This window comes from Acipenser ruthenus, chromosome 7 (assembly GCF_902713425.1).
Source record: "Acipenser ruthenus chromosome 7, fAciRut3.2 maternal haplotype, whole genome shotgun sequence".
NCBI classification, from domain to species: domain Eukaryota; kingdom Metazoa; phylum Chordata; class Actinopteri; order Acipenseriformes; family Acipenseridae; genus Acipenser; species Acipenser ruthenus.
Genome location: NC_081195.1, coordinates 57,703,910 through 57,722,993, shown reverse-complemented (window position 1 = coordinate 57,722,993; position 19,084 = coordinate 57,703,910). Strand labels below are relative to the sequence as shown.

Here is a 19,084-nt window from a genome sequence, read left to right as displayed (position 1 = left end):
TGGTATAGTGCATTTATGTAGAGACTGAGATTAGTCCACTGAGATGGTTATCAGTAAATATTTCATTTTAGGCTATCCCATGTAGGCAAAATCCCTATCCTATAGACCTTTGTTCTTTCTAACATGTTCACTAAATTGCAGGTTGCAACAATTGTCTAAAGACAATTTTTAAAGTTGCATTAAAAGTACCACACAGTATAAAATGGGAAGCATTACATCTTTAATAACATCATAAATAAAAAAGTAGATAAAGTTGATAAAAAAAAAGTAGACAGTTCAGTTTTGCAAAGTCTTGTTTAATAAATAAACACTAAATACATAAAAATGAGACATTTTGCTTGTAAATAAAGAGCTACTCGACTCAAATTGGGCATTTGGATGTAGCTGACTGGCAGTAAAATCCTGTAACTAAGTCACAGGATTGGTGCAAGATTTGGATCCCTGATAAAACATATTAAACAGGGGCACAGTACTTTTGGACTATGCTATTTACTATATATATATAATTTGTAACCCATTCAAACACATTGAGTAATGAAAAAAAACAATTATATACAATTAACTTAATCTAGTATTTCCAACTACACTTGGATCAGAATCCTGTTTAAAAAATGTAATATACAAATAATAATAAATATTGATTCATGTGCTCCTGCTATCAATTTACTGTTTCTACACGAAACAGAAAATCAATTTGACATGATGCAAAAAAGAAATACATACTAGTAGCCTGTATTATTTCCCTGTTCTGTTGTGACTTTAAAATTTCTAAGAAGCTTAGTATATATGTTTAAAAATCAAATGTTAACTGAAATAATCAGCATGTTTGCTACGTGGAATATCATCTTCTATTTTTAATATTACAAAAGGACAAGTAATGTGACTTAAAAAGCGAACCTGTATGAATAAAAAGTTAGATGTACATAGGAGTACACCTGGTTAAAAAAAAAAGTGCACACTGAGGTATTTTTACTCCATGAAAACTGGACAGATAAAGCAATAAATAAACATAGCAGCTCTTGTCAATAATAACAACATCATGTTACTCAATCAGGATTCAAACCTGAATAGCTTTTAGATGCGACATGACCCAAAATCTTCTGGTGAAGAGCACAGAGCAAAAAGAATGGCTGTACAAATGACATTGCATTACTTATGTTTCATAAGACACTGTAGAAATAGTCTTTGAGGAAACAAGATATAAGTCTTTCATCCTTAGATAACTGTTACTTTAAGTTTTACACTGGAAAGTATTTTTTTATTCTCCCTCCACCCTTCTAAACCCCTCAGTGTAACAAAAAACAAAGCTAAGCTAAGCTTTTAACACTAAATTACTAGGCTGGTCAAGAACTACTGAAACCACCTAATGTAAGGAAGTACAGATCTTAAGCTACACTAGTGATTTAACTTAGCGACAGTCAACAAATCCTTCGAGTCCTCTGGATCAGGACTGTCGAGTGATGAATTAATGTCTAAGACTTCTCCCTGATGTTCTAGTATAGGATCTGAAATTAAATAAAATACATTTTAAACAAGCCACCCAATCCTTATTTGCATTTACAAGTGGTCATTAAAATATTAAATTCAAAGAAATAAAGGATAGTTTTGTATTAATCAATTAATACACCATTTAGTACCAGCCTGCTTGATTTCTTTAACTCTCATTACAGATAAAAAGTATGCCAGAAAAAAACAAAGCAGCCTTTTTGTTTCTGCATATGAATAAATTTAAAAATCTGTAACAAATTACCTGTTAGTGTTGTCAAGGGTAAGACAGAGTCATTGTCGAGATCAGTTGTCTGCATAAATCCATCAGTGGATGGAACAATAAGAACAGTTCCTTCTGCTATTGTTGATTCACCAACTTGCTCTTCCATAGTTGGAGATCCAAGAGCCTAAGAAAATATTTTTTCTTTTTATATTTTATCTACAATCCCTACGATATGTAATCCTCCAAATACATCTCGGCTGAACATTTAACCACCTTCCTACCTCAAATATACTGCACCTTTTAGTAAAATGTAGTTTCTTTTGCTGTTGTCTATTATAAATTTACACACATACATATACTGAAAATAAAGATTTTTTAATCTTTAACATTTTTTGTGTACATTTAAAAAAAAAAAAAAAATTCTTTCATATGCCTTCAATTTTGTACACTGCAGTTTTATATACAGTGCCTTGCATAAGTATTCACCCCCCCTGGACTTTTCCACATTTTGTAGTGTTACAACCTGGAATTAAAATAGATTTAATTAGGATTTTTTGTCACTGATCTACACAAAATAGTCCATAATGTCGAAGTGGGGAAAAAAATCTACATATTTTTCAAAATTATTTACAAATAAAAAACTGAAAAGTCTTGATTGCATAAGTATTCACCCCCTTTGCTGTGATACCCCTAAATAAGCTCTGGTGCAACCAATTGCCTTCAGAAGTCACATAATTAGTTGAATAGAGTCCACCTGTGTGCAATTAAAGTGTCACATGATCTCAGATTAAATACACCTGTTTCTGGAAGGCCCCAGAGTTTGTTAGAGAGCATATCTAAACAAACAGCATCATGAAGACCAAGGAGCTATCAAAACAAGTCCGGGATAAAGTTCTGGAGAAGCACCAATCAGGGTTGGGTTATAAAAGAATATCCCAAACTTTGAACATCCCCCGGAGCACCGTTAAATCCATTATTAAAAAATGGAAAGAATATGGCACAACCGCGACTCTGCCTAGGGAAGGCCGTCCACCAAAACTCAGTGACCAGGTAAGGAGGGAATTAGTCAGAGAAGCAACCAAGAGGCCAATGGTAACTCTGAAGGAGCTGGAGAGATCCACAGCTGAGATGGGAGAAACCGTCCATGGGACAACTATAACCCGGACGCTCCACAAAGCTGGGCTTTATGGAAGAGTGACGAGAAGAAAGCCATTGCTGAAAAAAACCAATATCAAATCCTGTTTAGATTTTGCCAAAAGGCATGTGGGAGACACAGCAAACATGTGGAAAAAGGTTCTCTGGTCTGATGAGACCAAAATTGAACTTTTTGGCCTTAGCGCAAAACGCTATGTGTGGCGCAAAGCCAACACTGCTCATCACCCTGAGAACACCATCCCCACAGTGAAGCATGGTGGTGGCAGCATCATGTTATGGGGATGCTTTTCATCGGCAGGGACTGGGAAACTGGTCAGGATTGAGGGCAAGATGGATGAAGCCAAATACAGGGAAATTCCAGAGGAAAACCTGTTTCAGTCTGCAAGAGACCTGGGACTGGGACGGAGGTTCACCTTCCAGCACCACAATGACCCTAAACACACAGCCAAAGCTACACTGGAGTGCTTTAAAAACAAGAACCTGAATGTCTTGGAATGGCCCAGTCAAAGCCCAGACCTCAATCCGATTGAGAATCTGTGGCAAGACTTGAAAATTGCTGTTCACCAAAGGTCCCCATCCAACTTGACAGAGCTTGAGCAATTTTGCCAAGAAGAATGGGCAAAAATTGCAGGATCCAGATGTGCAAAGCTGGTAGAGACTTACCCAAAAAGACTCACAGCTGTAATTGCTGCCAAAGGTGCTTCTACCAAGTATTGACTCAGGGGGGTGAATACTTATGCAACCAACAAATGTCTTTTTTTTTTGTTTAATTAACTTTTGTGTCACAATAAAAAATATTTTGCACCTTCAAAGTGTTAAGTATGTTGTGTAAATCAAATGGCAAAAATCCCAATTAAATCCTTGTTAATTCCAGGTTGTAACACTACAAAATGTGGAAAAGTCCAAGGGGGGTGAATACTTATGCAAGGCACTGTATATATGTATATGTATATGTGTATATATATATATATATATATATATATATATATATATATATATATATATATATATATATATATATACACACACATATATATACATTTGAAAATGGAAAACTGCTGTGTACCTAAAGGAGCAAAATCCAAAAGAAAAATAATGTAGGTACATAAAAATGTGAATAATTGATAAAAACAAATAATTATATCAGGACGTTACAAGCCCTTCTTCAGCTGGAATCTGTGTAATTTCCTTCCCTATGTTTTATAAACGTGTGATCATAGCTCCCCAATACCTCATCTGTGTACGTCCCAGTCAGCTCTGTTTGCACTTCCTCTTCCTGTTCGAGACCAGTCTCTGGTTCCGCTGTAGTGCTATACAGAAATTTTCTTTGATTGGCACATCTGAGCTCTGACCCATTTCCAAGGTCTGTAGGGGGGCTGTCTTGATCTTCATCTAACTTGTCCTGGTGGATGTCACTGCTGAAGGAATCCACTTCTAGTGTTTGTTGGGGGTCAGTCAAGTCAGGGTGGTCCACAGTCAAATCTGTCTGGGTTCCAGGAGAACCAATATCGTCTGAAGCTACAGCACGGATAATGACACTGGGGTGGGACATCTGGACAGTAACATTGTCGCTTGAGTTAAGCAAATTATCTGGCTAATGTAAGAAAAAGAAAAAAGTGTGTTACCAAACAATTTTGAATTTTATTAGGGGGGCTGATCATCAGGTCTCATGATTCATAGATGCTTAACAAATCTAGAACTAAAAAAAAGTTAAGCAATAGGCTCTGGATTGTTTTTGTTGATACTGTACTGTTTTATACTGATATCTTTTGTACAACAGCACCATATGGTAGGTTTCAAGTCGTATTAGTAACAGTTCTGAAACACTGATAGTGTATTGTTTATATCTACTTATTGATCTTTGTCGTAGAAGCAAAATAAATAAAATAATATAAGCGTAACTTACAGACAGTGCATGTACAATGATCTGATCTGGAGACGATGGTGATGCTGCTGTTGTCAGTGTAACTGTTGGACTAGTCGACAGTGTTAAAGGAAGACCTTGGTTTGACCCCGTTTGGATGAAATAAGTGCCTGGGGTTCCCGTAGGCTGCAGGTGGAATGACTAAAGGAAAAAAAAAATTATACATATATATATACACACACACCATCTGCCTTTAGTGATGCTCCTCCATATCTGTATCTATTTAAATACATGTCAAGATTTTCATTTACAAATTATTCAAATAACATAAACAATATTTAAGAAATACTATTCTTAAATAATAATAATAAAACAACAACAACCACATCTATATAATATTCTATACCCATAACCACAATCTTATTTAAATGAAGTAAGGCCTAATATATTGTAATTGCCAATCGCAACCACACAGGTTAGCTCAACTCTATTTAACCACTTTACGATTAGGTTAGTTAACAGCAATACTTACAGGTAGGATTTCAAATGTCTGTAGTGTCCCAGAATTTAGAGTCATTGTATCTGTGTCAGTGGCAGCAGTAGATGAATCATTAGAGGCTGCACATAAAGCGACAAAGGAAGCATTAGGTGTAATTCATTCTCCTAAATTTAAGATGCCTCTTTCAATAAAAATGCTTATCAAAGCAAAAAAACAAAACTTTTGAATAAGGAAACTTAAAATTTGATCTATACTGTATGCATAGTTTGAAAAGTCTCAAGTTTCATCCCACAACAAAAAATGTGCTTTAACTGCCTAAGTTGTGAAGAAATATAACATTTTCTGATTTAAAACTACAACAAACATTCTAAATATATAGTAATCTTTTTGCATTATTATCCTTCAAAACTAAGGTAAGGAACTCACAGACATGCGTGATCTGCACAGGTATCTGCAGAGCTGTCATTGGGTTTTGAGAGGCAATGCTGGTCTCTTCCAGTCGAGCAACTCTTATCTGAACTTGTTGAACCGTAGAGGGGGAGCTGCAGCCAGTCCTGGGCCCCACACCAAACTTATTATCTGGCAACTGGTTTTCAATCAGATCCTGGAGACCTTTCAGGAGCACTGGGAAATATAATGGATGTCACAAAAAAAAAAACATGGCATCAGTGTGAAATATCAGTGTAATGGTTGACATTTCTTTAGTGTAGGTGGCACTGCTTGTCGAAGGGTTATGCCTGTTGTGGAAAAACAAAAAAACTAAATCAGTGCTGTGGCTAGGAAAGTCGTTAGCTGGTGAAGATGGTCATTGTGCATTACGTGAGAGCTTCTTACAGGAGAAGGCAAGATCTTTGTGGTTGGTCACTTGTCTTTTGATGGTCCACCATTTACTTCTTAACCACTGTGGAGAGCGGACGCTGCTCCAGCCCCCAGCCATGATGTCCCAGTTGATATCATTCTCATCATCCACCTCCAGTTCTGCAATTCTGAATAAAACACAAAGTACAGTAACAGGCAAAAAATAGGCAACTTTTTTTCTGGAATGGAACAATTCTGTTATAATTACAATACATTTGAGGCAATAAAAAAATAGAGTAAGTGGTACTAAAACCTACATTACACCCTGGCTTCCTCAATAATTCTATACCACAAATGCTCCTTTAAAAACACTGCTCTCACTCACTATCAGAATGATCTAAATTAAAAAATATATCAATGGATTTTTCTTAGAACACTTAGCAGTTGCTAGGTTACACTGAATTATAAACTGTGTACGCGTTTGAGCCTTAAAAACAATCCCCAGCAGTTTCCTGGTTTAGATTATGTTGCAATTCATCCAGTGTTTCTACTTTAAATAGGATAGAATTGCTATTATGCAGGATATCTAACTTGTCCAACATACCCGACATCATTTAGTAGATAAATATTGCACATAATAGTCTGGAATCAGTCTATATTCCTGTATACAACAAAAGTTGAGATATCCAGCATCGAATACATGTTTTCATATTTGGTAGTCCTGATTTATTTATTTATTTATTTATTTTTTTACCAGATGTCATTTAAATCTAATGACAGAGTGACTTGGCGAATCGCACTGTTTCAATTGCTAAGCACATGCAGAGCTTCATCTCAGCTTCATCTAAGGAAAATAATTATCCAAATTCAGTTGTTTAATTTAGGTTTAAACATACTTTCTTGTCCATAATTATACTTGTTATAGAAAAAATATATATATATTCTTTTAACTTTATTTGTTTTCCATTTACACTAAAAACAACACTTTTACTGGATGATTTGAATGACTGGTATGGTTTAGCACATGTTCCTTCTTCTTTTGAGGCTCTTTCCATGAAACTTTCTTTCTCTAAACTTCCAGCCCACCAGTGAGAACCTGTGACAGGGTAAGCACTCACTGTGTGACCCTGAGCAAGTCACCCCCTTGTGCTCCGTCTTTTGGGTGAGATATTGTTGTAAGTGAGTCTGCAGCTGATGCATAGTTCACACACCCTAGTCTCTGAAGGTCGCCTTGGCTAAAGGCGTCTGCTAAATAAACAAAAAATAAAAAAAATTATAATATTGTGTTTGTTTATTTTGGCCATCGTGCCGTTTTGTTTTGTGTAGTGTTTAGATTGCGTTTAAATATTTTATTTGTTTGTTTAAATAAAGAAGAGTGCATTGGCGACTCACCCCGCAGTCCTTGTTAGAGTCTGTGTATTTTCTGGTCTGGTGATGTTACCCACCTAGCCATCCTGTCACAGAACCCTTGGCAGTTGCTAAGTTACCGTTAATCAACTAAATTAATTTACATATTTCAAATACTATACCAGGAAAGCTAATTCCTGGCTATTAGGTACCATATTTATCAAATCTGTTCCATCTTCGCTGGTATTTGCACTTATTAGATACATATCATAACTAATAGCCTGGAATCAGCTGTCCTGTACTACAGTATCTCATAAAAGGCATTATAACTTTAATTAAAACAGTGCTGTACCGTTTGATCAGATTATTGTCGTCTTCCTTTGTCCACTCTGTGCCACCACTCTGTTTCCAGTTGAGGTAGTTGAGCCACTTGGACCGGCACTGCTTCTCGGAGCGGGTGCCCACCAGCTCAGCAACAGAGGCCCAGGATACCCCCTGGGTGACTGTGTGACCAGGCTCTGTACCCGTGAGTTCATGCACCACCTCAGCTAGCCTCCGCTCCTCTTCTTCTGTCCATTTCCCTAGCACCAGAGCAGTAGTAAGGTCCTCAACAGAATATATGTAACATAACACGTAACAGAATATACGTAATATATATATATATATATATATATATATATATATATATTGGTCTTTTTTATCTGATTTATTTAGCAAGGTAAAAAAAATATATGCTGTTATCACACATTCTGTAATTACACATATTTTGTATTTTCTTCTTACATAACATTTATTTTCTTATTGCACGTCCCTTTTTTACTGGGATGTGTATCTGTAATGAAGGGGCATTTTCAACACAACTTAATAAGGGATGTATCTTTTGATATGAATAAATGTGTGCATTTGTTTTGTTTTACCTGTATTGCAGGTATCTTTCATTAGCCTACACCTGTCCTTCACAGAGGATGCACTTCTTCCCAGTGCTGCGCCAATGGTAGCCCAATCGTTGCCATGCTTCTCTCTAAGTCTGGAAAGAAAAAGCTGTCTTTAACTGGTTCCTTTCAATTCTGTATTTCAACATCAGACATTATAAGGTTATTATTATTATTATTATTATTATTATTATTATTATTATTATTATTATTATTATTATTATTTATTTCTTAGCAGACGCCCTTATCCAGGGCGACTTACAATTGTTACAAGATATCACATTATTTTTACATACAATTACCCATTTATACAGTTGGGTTTTTACTGGAGCAATCTAGGTAAAGTACAGTGCCTTGCGAAAGTATTCGGCCCCCTTGAACTTTGCGACCTTTTGCCACATTTCAGGCTTCAAACATAAAGATATGAAACTGTAATTTTTTGTGAAGAATCAACAACAAGTGGGACACAATCATGAAGTGGAATGAAATTTATTGGATATTTCAAACTTTTTTAACAAATAAAAAACTGAAAAATTGGGCGTGCAAAATTATTCAGCCCCCTTAAGTTAATACTTTGTAGCGCCACCTTTTGCTGCGATTACAGCTGTAAGTCGCTTGGGGTATGTCTCTATCAGTTTTGCACATCGAGAGACTGAAATTTTTGCCCATTCCTCCTTGCAAAACAGCTCGAGCTCAGTGAGGTTGGATGGAGAGCATTTGTGAACAGCAGTTTTCAGTTCTTTCCACAGATTCTCGATTGGATTCAGGTCTGGACTTTGACTTGGCCATTCTAACACCTGGATATGTTTATTTGTGAACCATTCCATTGTAGATTTTGCTTTATGTTTTGGATCATTGTCTTGTTGGAAGACAAATCTCCGTCCCAGTCTCAGGTCTTTTGCAGACTCCATCAGGTTTTCTTCCAGAATGGTCCTGTATTTGGCTCCATCCATCTTCCCATCAATTTTAACCATCTTCCCTGTCCCTGCTGAAGAAAAGCAGGCCCAAACCATGATGCTGCCACCACCATGTTTGACAGTGGGGATGGTGTGTTCAGGGTGATGAGCTGTGTTGCTATTACGCCAAACATAATGTTTTGCATTGTTGCCAAAAAGTTCGATTTTGGTTTCATCTGACCAGAGCACCTTCCTCCACATGTTTGGTGTGTCTCCCAGGTGGCTTGTGGCAAACTGTAAACTACACTTTTTATGGATATCTTTAAGAAATGGCTTTCTTCTTGCCACTCTTCCATAAAGGCCAGATTTGTGCAGTATACGACTGATTGTTGTCCTATGGACAGAGTCTCCCACCTCAGCTGTAGATCTCTGCAGTTCATCCAGAGTGATCATGGGCCTCTTGGCTGCATCTCTGATCAGTCTTCTCCTTGTATGAGCTGAAAGTTTAGAGGGACGGCCAGGTCTTGGTAGATTTGCAGTGGTCTGATACTCCTTCCATTTCAATATTATCGCTTACACAGTGCTCCTTGGGATGTTTAAAGCTTGGGAAATCTTTTTGTATCCAAATCCGGCTTTAAACTTCTCCACAACAGTATCTCGGACCTGCCTGGTGTGTTCCTTGTTCTTCATGATGCTCTCTGCGCTTTAAACGGACCTCTGAGACTATCACAGTGCAGGTGCATTTATACGGAGACTTGATTACACACAGGTGGATTCTATTTATCATCATTAGTCATTTAGGTCAACATTGGATCATTCAGAGATCCTCACTGAACTTCTGGAGAGAGTTTGCTGCACTGAAAGTAAAGGGGCTGAATAATTTTGCACGCCCAATTTTTCAGTTTTTTATTTGTTAAAAAAGTTTGAAATAAATTTCGTTCCACTTCATGATTGTGTCCCACTTGTTGTTGATTCTTCACAAAAAATTACAGTTTCATATCTTTATGTTTGAAGCCTGAAATGTGGCAAAAGGTCGCAAAGTTCAAGGGGGCCGAATACTTTCGCAAGGCACTGTACCTTGCTCAAGGGTACAGCAGCAGTGTCCCCCACAAGGGACTGAACCCACGACCCTCCGATCAGGAGTCCAGAGCCCTAACCACTACTCCGGTTACTGCAAATACAGTTTCCATGCTGGTAAGCAGTTATTTTCTGCAGATCTTATCATTATAACACACAATACTTACTCTTTTAGCTTGTCAATTTCTTCAGGGGTGTACCTGTGTAACAATGGGAAGAATATCTAGTTATCTGAATGTCCTCCCCCACCCTCTCATCTTTTTATTTTAAATGTCTTTATTTTATATAATCTATTTCTACCTTTTTCATTGTCTGTTTCTATTTGCCTTGCTTTTTGCCTATTTGACTAACTAGCCAATCACACCTCGGCAAGCGTAATATCCCATTTGTGGATAATTAGCTCACACCCACCTATTTTAATGTAACCATTAAGAGACCATACTTCTATCAATCAGAGATGGATTCCTCACTCCAGACATGTACAGTGAATCTCCAACCATTATAATATTAAGCAAATAGTGCAGATAAAGTAACACAAATGATTTAACATGCTAATGGTGTAGTGAGAGTTATAGGAATGCCTTCATCTTACTTTCCAACATGGTTCCTGTTGTCATACATGCGGAGGACCCTTCTGTAAACAGCAAACAGGGGGCGGTTGAGGCCCCATGCAATACTCCTGTAGAAATCCTTTCTCTCATCCTTAGACATTTCAAAGATAATCTCTGTCGGGTCCTGGATCCCACGATTCTATAGAAACACAAATATATATTTTTTAAATATTATGTTAAATTATTTATTGCATCAGCAATTCAACAGTCTTGAGAATATCAATCTATTTTCCCCAAGAGTTTAAACAAAACTTTTTTTATTTTTTAAATTCTGCATTGTTCCTTTCTTCAGTCCACTGTACTAAATCCTGTGGGTGCTTCAAATTATTATTATTATAATAAATGACAATACAACATGATATTTATTTGCTATGTACAGCTGTAATGATTCTTGAGAGCCACATGGTGCCGCACACGAGTTCGAGGAGTCCTGCCTTGTTCAGATTGTCAGTATTCCCTTCCTACTAATTTACTAGTTTAGAGATTCGCTGAAAGAAAATGGCAAATATCTGGTTATTATATATTTAAATTCAGCCCTACTGTTTATGGTTCTGTAACTAAAAAGGGGTATAATTAAATATATTTTAACTGGACTCTTGACTTCCCTATTTTATTATTATTATTATTATTATTATTTATTTCTTAGCAGACGCCCTTATCCAGGGCGACTTACAATTGTTACAACATAACACATTATTTCACTTTTTTTTTTTTTACAGATATCACATTATTTTTACATACAATTACCCATTTATACAGTTGGGTTATTACTGGAGCAATCTAGGTAAAGTACCTTGCTCAAGGGTACAGCAGCAGTGTCCCCCACTGGGGATTGAACCCACAACCCTCCGGTCAAGAGTCCAGAGCCCTAACCACTACTCCACACTGCTGCCCTCTATTTTATTCTTTCAACCACAACCTTACACTACCACAACTAATGCTGTGACAGACACTGGTTTTTCATGTTCGAACATTCTTCAAAATGTTTATGAATATGCAAATATTCTTTCATTCTGAATTAGCTGGAAGAGTATGATAATCCCAGAAGATTAGCTCAGAAGTAAAATAATCCCAGTACCCCCATCAAATTATTAAAGAGAGGACAGAAAATGTACTCTTTTCAACAGTGGAATGTGTCTTATTTCAGACTTCATTCATGCATTGGTTTTCTATGCATTCTATCTTTTTGATACAGTCATTTATAAATTATGCTATATGAATGAATATGAACATGGTCATTTTTGGTGCCAAATACTTCTGAAGCAGTTTTTGTTCAAATATGTGTCCCAGAACTACATAGTACACCATTACGTTGCAAATGCATAGAAGAAAAGATAAATTTCTAGGCTTGCATGACGAACTCCTATTCAAATCAGGAATGTGCTCATATGTTATACCGATGTCAGAGTACTGCTGTTATCCAATACGGGTAGAAAACTGCAGTTGTATCTACACACGCACACTTAAATATAATACTATACATAATTATAACAATAAAATTGAAAATGTGATTAATAGCATGCAGTTGGGGTGGGGAGCTTGGGGTGTCTACTGTACATTTACTCAATTACTGTAAATCATAATATCGGTACATACCTTTAAGTAACAATCAATATTGCTCATAAGGATGTCTATTTCTTCTTTGGACCACATTCCCTGCTTCCACTTGTGACCTTTAAAATAAAAAAAACAGCAGCTGACTTTATGAAAATATAAATGCAACTTTTTTATGTACCTACAAAGTGTGTTTCTGCTTTGGATCTGTGCACAACTCCTCCATTATTTAAATTAACAGGCAGTTTTGAAGGCAAGTTCACTCAGTATGAGGAATACAAAAGATTAAAGGTTTTACAATGTAATTCAACAATAATGTGGACTATAAGAAATCCTTGGAAGCAAATGTAGTACATACTTTTTTTTTTTTTTTAGCAACCACGATACTGTATTCCCAAAAGTTTATAATAAAATAGACATACATAAATACAATAGTACTTATATACATACTTATACACAAGATGTTTCCTACCTTTGTTGACTAAGGAATCTTTATCTTCCTTTGTTGTAAACCAAGCTTGGCTAACTGGGGACACATCATCAGTGGTGTTGGGAGATAAGGACCCATCATTCTGGATAATCTGGACATCAACATGAATTGAAATGGAATAATTATTGTAGATGTAAGGTACTTTTCTTTTTAAACCTACATTGAATTTTAAATACATATATATTCCATGTATGAGTATTTAATGAAATGCTAACGTACCTGAATCTGTGCAACAGCCCCTTCACCGATTTCATTTTCTGTCATCTCTGTGGTGGCAGTCATGGTCACCTCAAAACTATCATCATTTTCTGAAACTTAAGAACACAAAGGTTTTCAAAGACAATGCTCTTGTTTCTCCTACTCCCAAGCTCCAGTTAGCATTATAAATGTGCATTTAAGTAAAGCACAGAGACAAATACTGATGTACACTCAAGTAGACTGAGAACTAACATTTATCCTTCACTGCAACTATGTTGATTAGATCTGATTATAAAACATTTTATGACGCTCAAATTAACAAAAAAAAACAACGTTATTGTAAAGATATTTTAAAGGGCATTTGGATATTGTTGATATTAAGCTATTTGAATGTTGTTTTTTTACAACTCATCAGAATTAGCTTGTCAAAATAAGGTGCAGTAATAAAGTTGTGATAGCTTAGATGAGCAGGTAAGGTCATTTTATGTCAAAGCAGGTATGTTCTTTCTTTGTGTTTTCTTACTTGGGAGTGTGACAACAGAAATCCTTGATGTGTCATCTTCAGTCGATAATCGCAGTCTCTTGTGAGCCGGGTCTAAACATTCATCCGATCCCAGTTCTTCAGCATCTGCTACGTGAAAAACAACCATTTTATTAGTTTTACGTTTTAAGAATCTCACAAATTGACTCAGCAAATTAGTTTTCGAGTTTTGACAGCATTATCCTATGAGATTTGTATATGATAGTTTTCTATTAACATTGTAACCAGTGATTTTTATCCAGTCCTTTGATGCTTCTAATTGTAGTAATTAAAGATATTCTCTTACCATTTTGAGGGCAGTGAAGGATAATGTTCCCGTCTGTGTCTTGAGTTAATGTAACAGAGTTTACTGTTTCCAAAGTCACTGTACCAGGCTCATCCTCAATTGTGTTCATACTCAATCTAAAGAATACAATTTTTTTTTTTTTACTTTAAAATCATAAACATTAATATTACAATGTAATACAACAATAATCAATACTACAACCATTTTAAGATAAAACTAAGTGTAAACATGAAGACTAATGCAGCGGAAAGATTAAATGTAAATCATATATTGAATCAGACTTCGTTTAAGGTAATGCAGGAAGCTAAATTGACATCGGCAAGACGAATTAGAGAAATTAATAATAAAATAGAGATAGTTAAAATGACATGAATTGCATGTTCCCTTCATCAGAAATGAGACAGTTACTTCATAAAGTAGAAAACCTGGAGAACAAAAACCTAGAACATTTGCACAACAAAAAGTTAATGAAATTACACAAATTAAAAGGTCAACCGGGGTTTCAAAATAGAAAAGGTCTAGAATTTTTTTTTATTTAAAATCAAAACAAATCCGAGAATAAGGAAAACACTGCTGAAACACTTTCAATTAGATTGCTTGAGCAATGTGAGTATAATAGTTATGACGGCTACAACATAGTTCAAATAGAGAAGGATGGGAACTGTTTAGATGTTTAGGTGTTTTTATATGGTTCATAAAATGATCATCGAACAATTAGACATAATGTAACAGAACTAATGGAATAAACTAAAACAGTATTTCCCAGTAGGAGGGGCGGTGTTACACTCTGTAATTTGGCACAGGCAGTTCAAATCAAAAAGGTCAAGAACATGATTGTTTTTGCATCATCCTAATTTTGCTGCCTATTTAACAGATAACCACAAGGGCTTATTTTAAGGACTAAGAGCAAACTTGAAATAGATAATCAAAGCTTTTTACTCAATAGAAAGAAGAAAAAGATGTACAACAGCTTGCAAGCCCAAAATGAGATGTCTAAGATGTTTATTTCTGGTTCAGCAACATTATTGGGTGTACTTTTTCTTTCTGAAAAAAATTGCACTCATGTAGATTTTGATTAAATAGCTTATATTTTGGATTTCAGAATAGCGTTATCAGTTTATGAGGTGCCATGGTTATATGTTTGCTGAATGTTTTGCATAGTCTTGGCAAAATGGAACCCAACACAGCAATATATGAATCAGAATATGAATCAAGTATTCCAAAAATAGATTTAATTTGTATTAATGAAACACGTGGTCCCAGATAAGTTCATGTTTAACAGATGGCCATATTAAAATTCTCCAGTGTTTGAATGCGGGGGTAATGTATGTTTTTGTCTTTCCTGAATAAACATTCAAGGCATTAAATCCTCTTAAATCTGAAGGTGTATATGGTTCATATACCCAAATGTCTCTGTCATGCTTGATTAATGCTCAACCATTACAAATTGGTTTTAGCTCAACATGTGAAACGTAATGTAAAATAGATGAGAAAAAGGACGTGTGTAGGTAAAATCAAATACATTTTCTCAGGTTGTGAGAATGCAAAATATATAACAAATTGAACTTTTGGCAGGTATTTTTTTAATCTATCAAAGTTGGCTTTGACTACACTTGAAGACAAGTCAACCAAATAATGGGCAAAAAGTCTAGTAAATGTTCACAATACAGCTTTATGGCAGAGTTGGTAATTGCTAGTTAATTTTTTTTGGAGGGTTAATCTTGCTGTTTCAAGCCTTTTCACATTTTAGCTAATGTATAAACATAATATTATTATGCTTTTTATATTATCATTGACAGAATATATGATTAAGATTTATGAATTTAAACTGATATCTTACTAAGTAAATTGCACCCTGTACCACAAACTATATTAAAAACAAAGCAGGGAATGGATGTATTTATTTATTTCACATCAGTTAATAATGTTTGCTTGTCCCAGCACTATTAAGTACAAGCAACAGACATATCTAATAATAAACAGTTACACAGTATTAGGTATCCATTTTATTACAAGCAACTACTATGTAAAGATTGTCTTAAAAGCAGTTTTACCAGATACATGTTAAGTACTACCAGGTTATTAGAAATGCAATCAAGTGTATTATATTAATCAGATCATTTCCAGTAGACTGCACAGTTAAGACTTGCTTGGACTTTGTATATAATATATTGTGTATACCCATACAGTACGCCTATTTTCCTTACTGTACAACAGATTTGTTTACACGGGAATTATGATCGACTTGACTACTAAATACAAAACTGCTGTTAACATATCATAATAATCATTCTTTTTATTACCCTTGAGGTTTCATTATGAACAATACCGGGGAACTTAAAAGATGATTGCCGATTGATTTATAGTAGTTTAAAAACAGTCAGTGCTTTAATTTGCATATCAGAGGTGTACTAGACTTTCCACGTTTGTTATACGCTGGAGGCTTTTTACTTTTCGTAATACAGATAGTATTGCGCCAACTGTACACATTTACGACTTTTGCAACAAATGTTGCCTTTTATTCGCAGAATGTCCTTATAAATTACAACACAACATGAGCTCAATGTCCGCTATGGATAAGCCGAATGGAAGAAACTGCAGACATTAATTTAAAAAGTACTTTTGTTGATTACTTTTTATTTATTATTATTATTATTATTATTATTATTATTTTTTTTTTTTATTGTTGGGTTTTTTAAACTGTCACTTTCAAGCATTTAGTACATATCCTTACCGAATTACAATATATATACACACACACACACACACACACACGAAAAAGATGGAAATATTTTCTGATTCGTCAAAGTCGCCATTTTTTCTCTTTCTATAAATGTAAAAACCCTTAGACGCCATATTCGCGCTGCTGTTTTTGTAACTCGGTATTTTCGTCTCATAATTTGATGTCAATCCGGTAAAGTTTTGAATCTCCCCGGGTTCACTATTCCTGTGTGTCTCCAAACGGAGATGGTGAATTTTTAGGTTTGATTTTGTTACTTACTTCCTGTTTTAAGTCCGGGCACTTCGGAGAGACCAGGATGGAGACGCTAAATACCAGGATGGAGGAACACAAACCTATCGCCACAAGCTACAGGAAATGAACGGCTAAGCCCTTCTTTGGACACTTCCGTTTTGCATTCAAATGTTTGTCTTGTTCACAATTCTTTTCCCCCGAATGAACTACTGTTTCTGTTCTTTTTGTGCATGTAGTACCATTACATGTTGATATTGCTAAATATATTTCACTGAAAAACTGAGGTAAAAAACGCTAAGCTATTAAATACTCTTAGTAATAACTTTTTTATGTTGCATCTTTTTATTTGTTATATTTGACACACACACTATGCACACTTTTAAATGAAAATGTTCTGTGTAGCAAACCAAAGTCTACAGACCTAAATACTGTTCCCTTTCAATTAGAAGACAACCACCAAAACATTAGGTATGGTTTATTATTATTATTATTTATTTCTTAACAGAAATATTTTTTTATGCCTGCCTATTGTTAGGCATTCACTGAGCTGTCTGTACCAGAGCTGCCGATAGGTCCCTTCCTGGATGGCATCCTCGGTCCTGCTACCGAGGGGTTAAAACCGTCATTCCATGGAAGCCGTTTCTATTTTTGTCTCTCAGTACGGTAAGGTAAAACCTCTGTGTTGAACTGAGCGTTTTGTGAAAAAGGCCTTTTCTGAGTCGAGTGCAGTTCCCCAGCATTCGTAATGAAAGCTGGCTTTCCGCTTTCCTGGAATCAGTGGCTCAAAAATTGAAGCCTCTTTTTCTTTCCTCCTTCTTTCAGCAGCCTGCTCGCTTGCATTGCCTTTCCTTACTGTCTGTCGTGTGAGCGACTGCCTGTGCAGTATTGATTTAAAGGAGTGCGTGTGTACGTCTTTTCTAGCCTACACTCTTGGGAGAACACAATTCCTCCACCGGGGCTAGGCCTTGCCACATCCCTGCTGTTGAGTGATTCCACCAGCCGCTGACTGGGCCTTGTTTGTTTTTGGTTGTCGCTGCACGTCCTTCTGTCTGTATACCAGACTGCACAACCCTGCTTGTGTGGGATTAGCTGCAGCACAGTTGTTATGTACAGCAACAGCCAACCAGCCGTGTATTCCTCCACCGGGCCGTGTGTTTACATACACCATGCTGTAGAGTAGACCTCGCCAGCTGCGTCGCCCCGCAAGCAACAAACAACAGTGTGTTTTCCCCCAATTGTGTTTGCTGTGTTTTTGCTATGTTTTGCTTTTTAGTTCCCCCGCTGCGACTTTGGCCCTTGTGTCTCCCTGGTGTACACTGCTCGCTGACCAGGTGTGTGGCCACATGCGGTTAGGGTAGACACCGCTGCATAGCTGCGCCCTGCATAGTGCGCTTCAGTTCCGCTTGGGACCTCCTCCCGAGGAGTCGTGAATACTTTCGTGACAGATCCTCTCCAGGTCTCGGCTCTTCAGAAGTAAGTGGCCGCCTTGTTGTGCAAGCGAGCCATCCATCTTGTAGACCCCACTTCCCACAGAGAGGGGTTCCACTCAAGGTATTTTTTGGTGCCCAAGAAGGATGCTGGCCTTCGCCCCATCCTAGACTTGAGGTTCCTCAACGGGTTCTTGAAAGAAAGGATGTTCCAGATGCTGACTCACCGTCACATTCTCCAGTCAGTCTGGCCGGGCAACTGGTTCACCACTGTGGACTTACGGGATACGTATTTTCATGTTCCCATTCGTCCAGAGCACAGGAAGTACCTCCGCTTTGCCTTTCAGGGAAGCGTTTACGAGTTCTCCGTGTTATTCTGTCGCGCTTGGGATGTAATTGAAACGCATTGAGCCACGCTTGCAGCAGGCGCAAACAGAATAAATCCAGCCCGATGGCTGATACGGCTGCGGCCACCAGACCCAACAGTTTCTGGCACAACACCAAAGTAACTTCCGATCCCTGTCGAAACAGTTAGAGGCAACTTCGAATAGCTGCTTCTTCAGGTATGCATGCATCATACTGGAGTCCAGCCGGAGCCCCAAGTACGTTGTGCACTGCACCGGTGTAAGCCGACTCTTTGCATCGTTGATGGTGAGGCCCAGCCTTGCCAGATGCTCTGTAAAAAATATGTTGGCCAAAATTATGTGTCAGTGTAAAATTGAAC

The 19,084-nt window shown here is 36.8% G+C and overlaps 1 protein-coding gene across 2 annotated transcripts; it reads right to left on the bottom strand.

Moving 5' to 3' along the window:
* Nucleotides 1-275: 275 nt before the first annotated feature.
* LOC117415561 (cyclin-D-binding Myb-like transcription factor 1) lies at nucleotides 276-17,071 on the bottom strand. 2 transcript variants are annotated; one of them, XM_059027369.1, is made up of 17 exons: nucleotides 16,961-17,071; nucleotides 13,960-14,075; nucleotides 13,656-13,763; nucleotides 13,154-13,248; nucleotides 12,917-13,025; nucleotides 12,487-12,563; nucleotides 10,872-11,029; nucleotides 10,447-10,479; nucleotides 8,292-8,401; nucleotides 7,727-7,955; nucleotides 6,064-6,215; nucleotides 5,656-5,853; nucleotides 5,263-5,348; nucleotides 4,773-4,931; nucleotides 4,098-4,460; nucleotides 1,751-1,895; nucleotides 276-1,505 (listed from the first exon to the last, which is right to left on the bottom strand). In XM_059027369.1, exons 2-17 carry the CDS (start codon nucleotides 14,066-14,068, stop codon nucleotides 1,396-1,398), a joined length of 2,241 nt encoding a protein of 746 aa, XP_058883352.1. In that variant the 5' UTR covers nucleotides 14,069-14,075; nucleotides 16,961-17,071; the 3' UTR covers nucleotides 276-1,395. The 2 variants fall into 2 exon arrangements, with proteins under 2 accessions (XP_058883352.1, XP_033881963.3); XM_034026072.3 differs by having other exon boundaries at nucleotides 13,656-13,760.
* Between the last annotated feature and the right edge of the window lie 2,013 nt (nucleotides 17,072-19,084).

Bases quoted from the DNA above. Each gene is read 5' to 3' on its own strand.
- LOC117415561 (XM_059027369.1), bottom strand. From the start codon at position 14,068: ATGAACACAATTGAGGATGAGCCTGGTACAGTGACTTTGGAAACAGTA. The intron at 13,764-13,959 runs GTAAGAGAATAT...TTTTTCACGTAG, and splicing joins CCTTCACTGCCCTCAAAATG to CAGATGCTGAAGAACTGGGA. The intron at 13,249-13,655 runs GTAAGAAAACAC...TGTGTTCTTAAG, and splicing joins TTCTGTTGTCACACTCCCAA to TTTCAGAAAATGATGATAGT.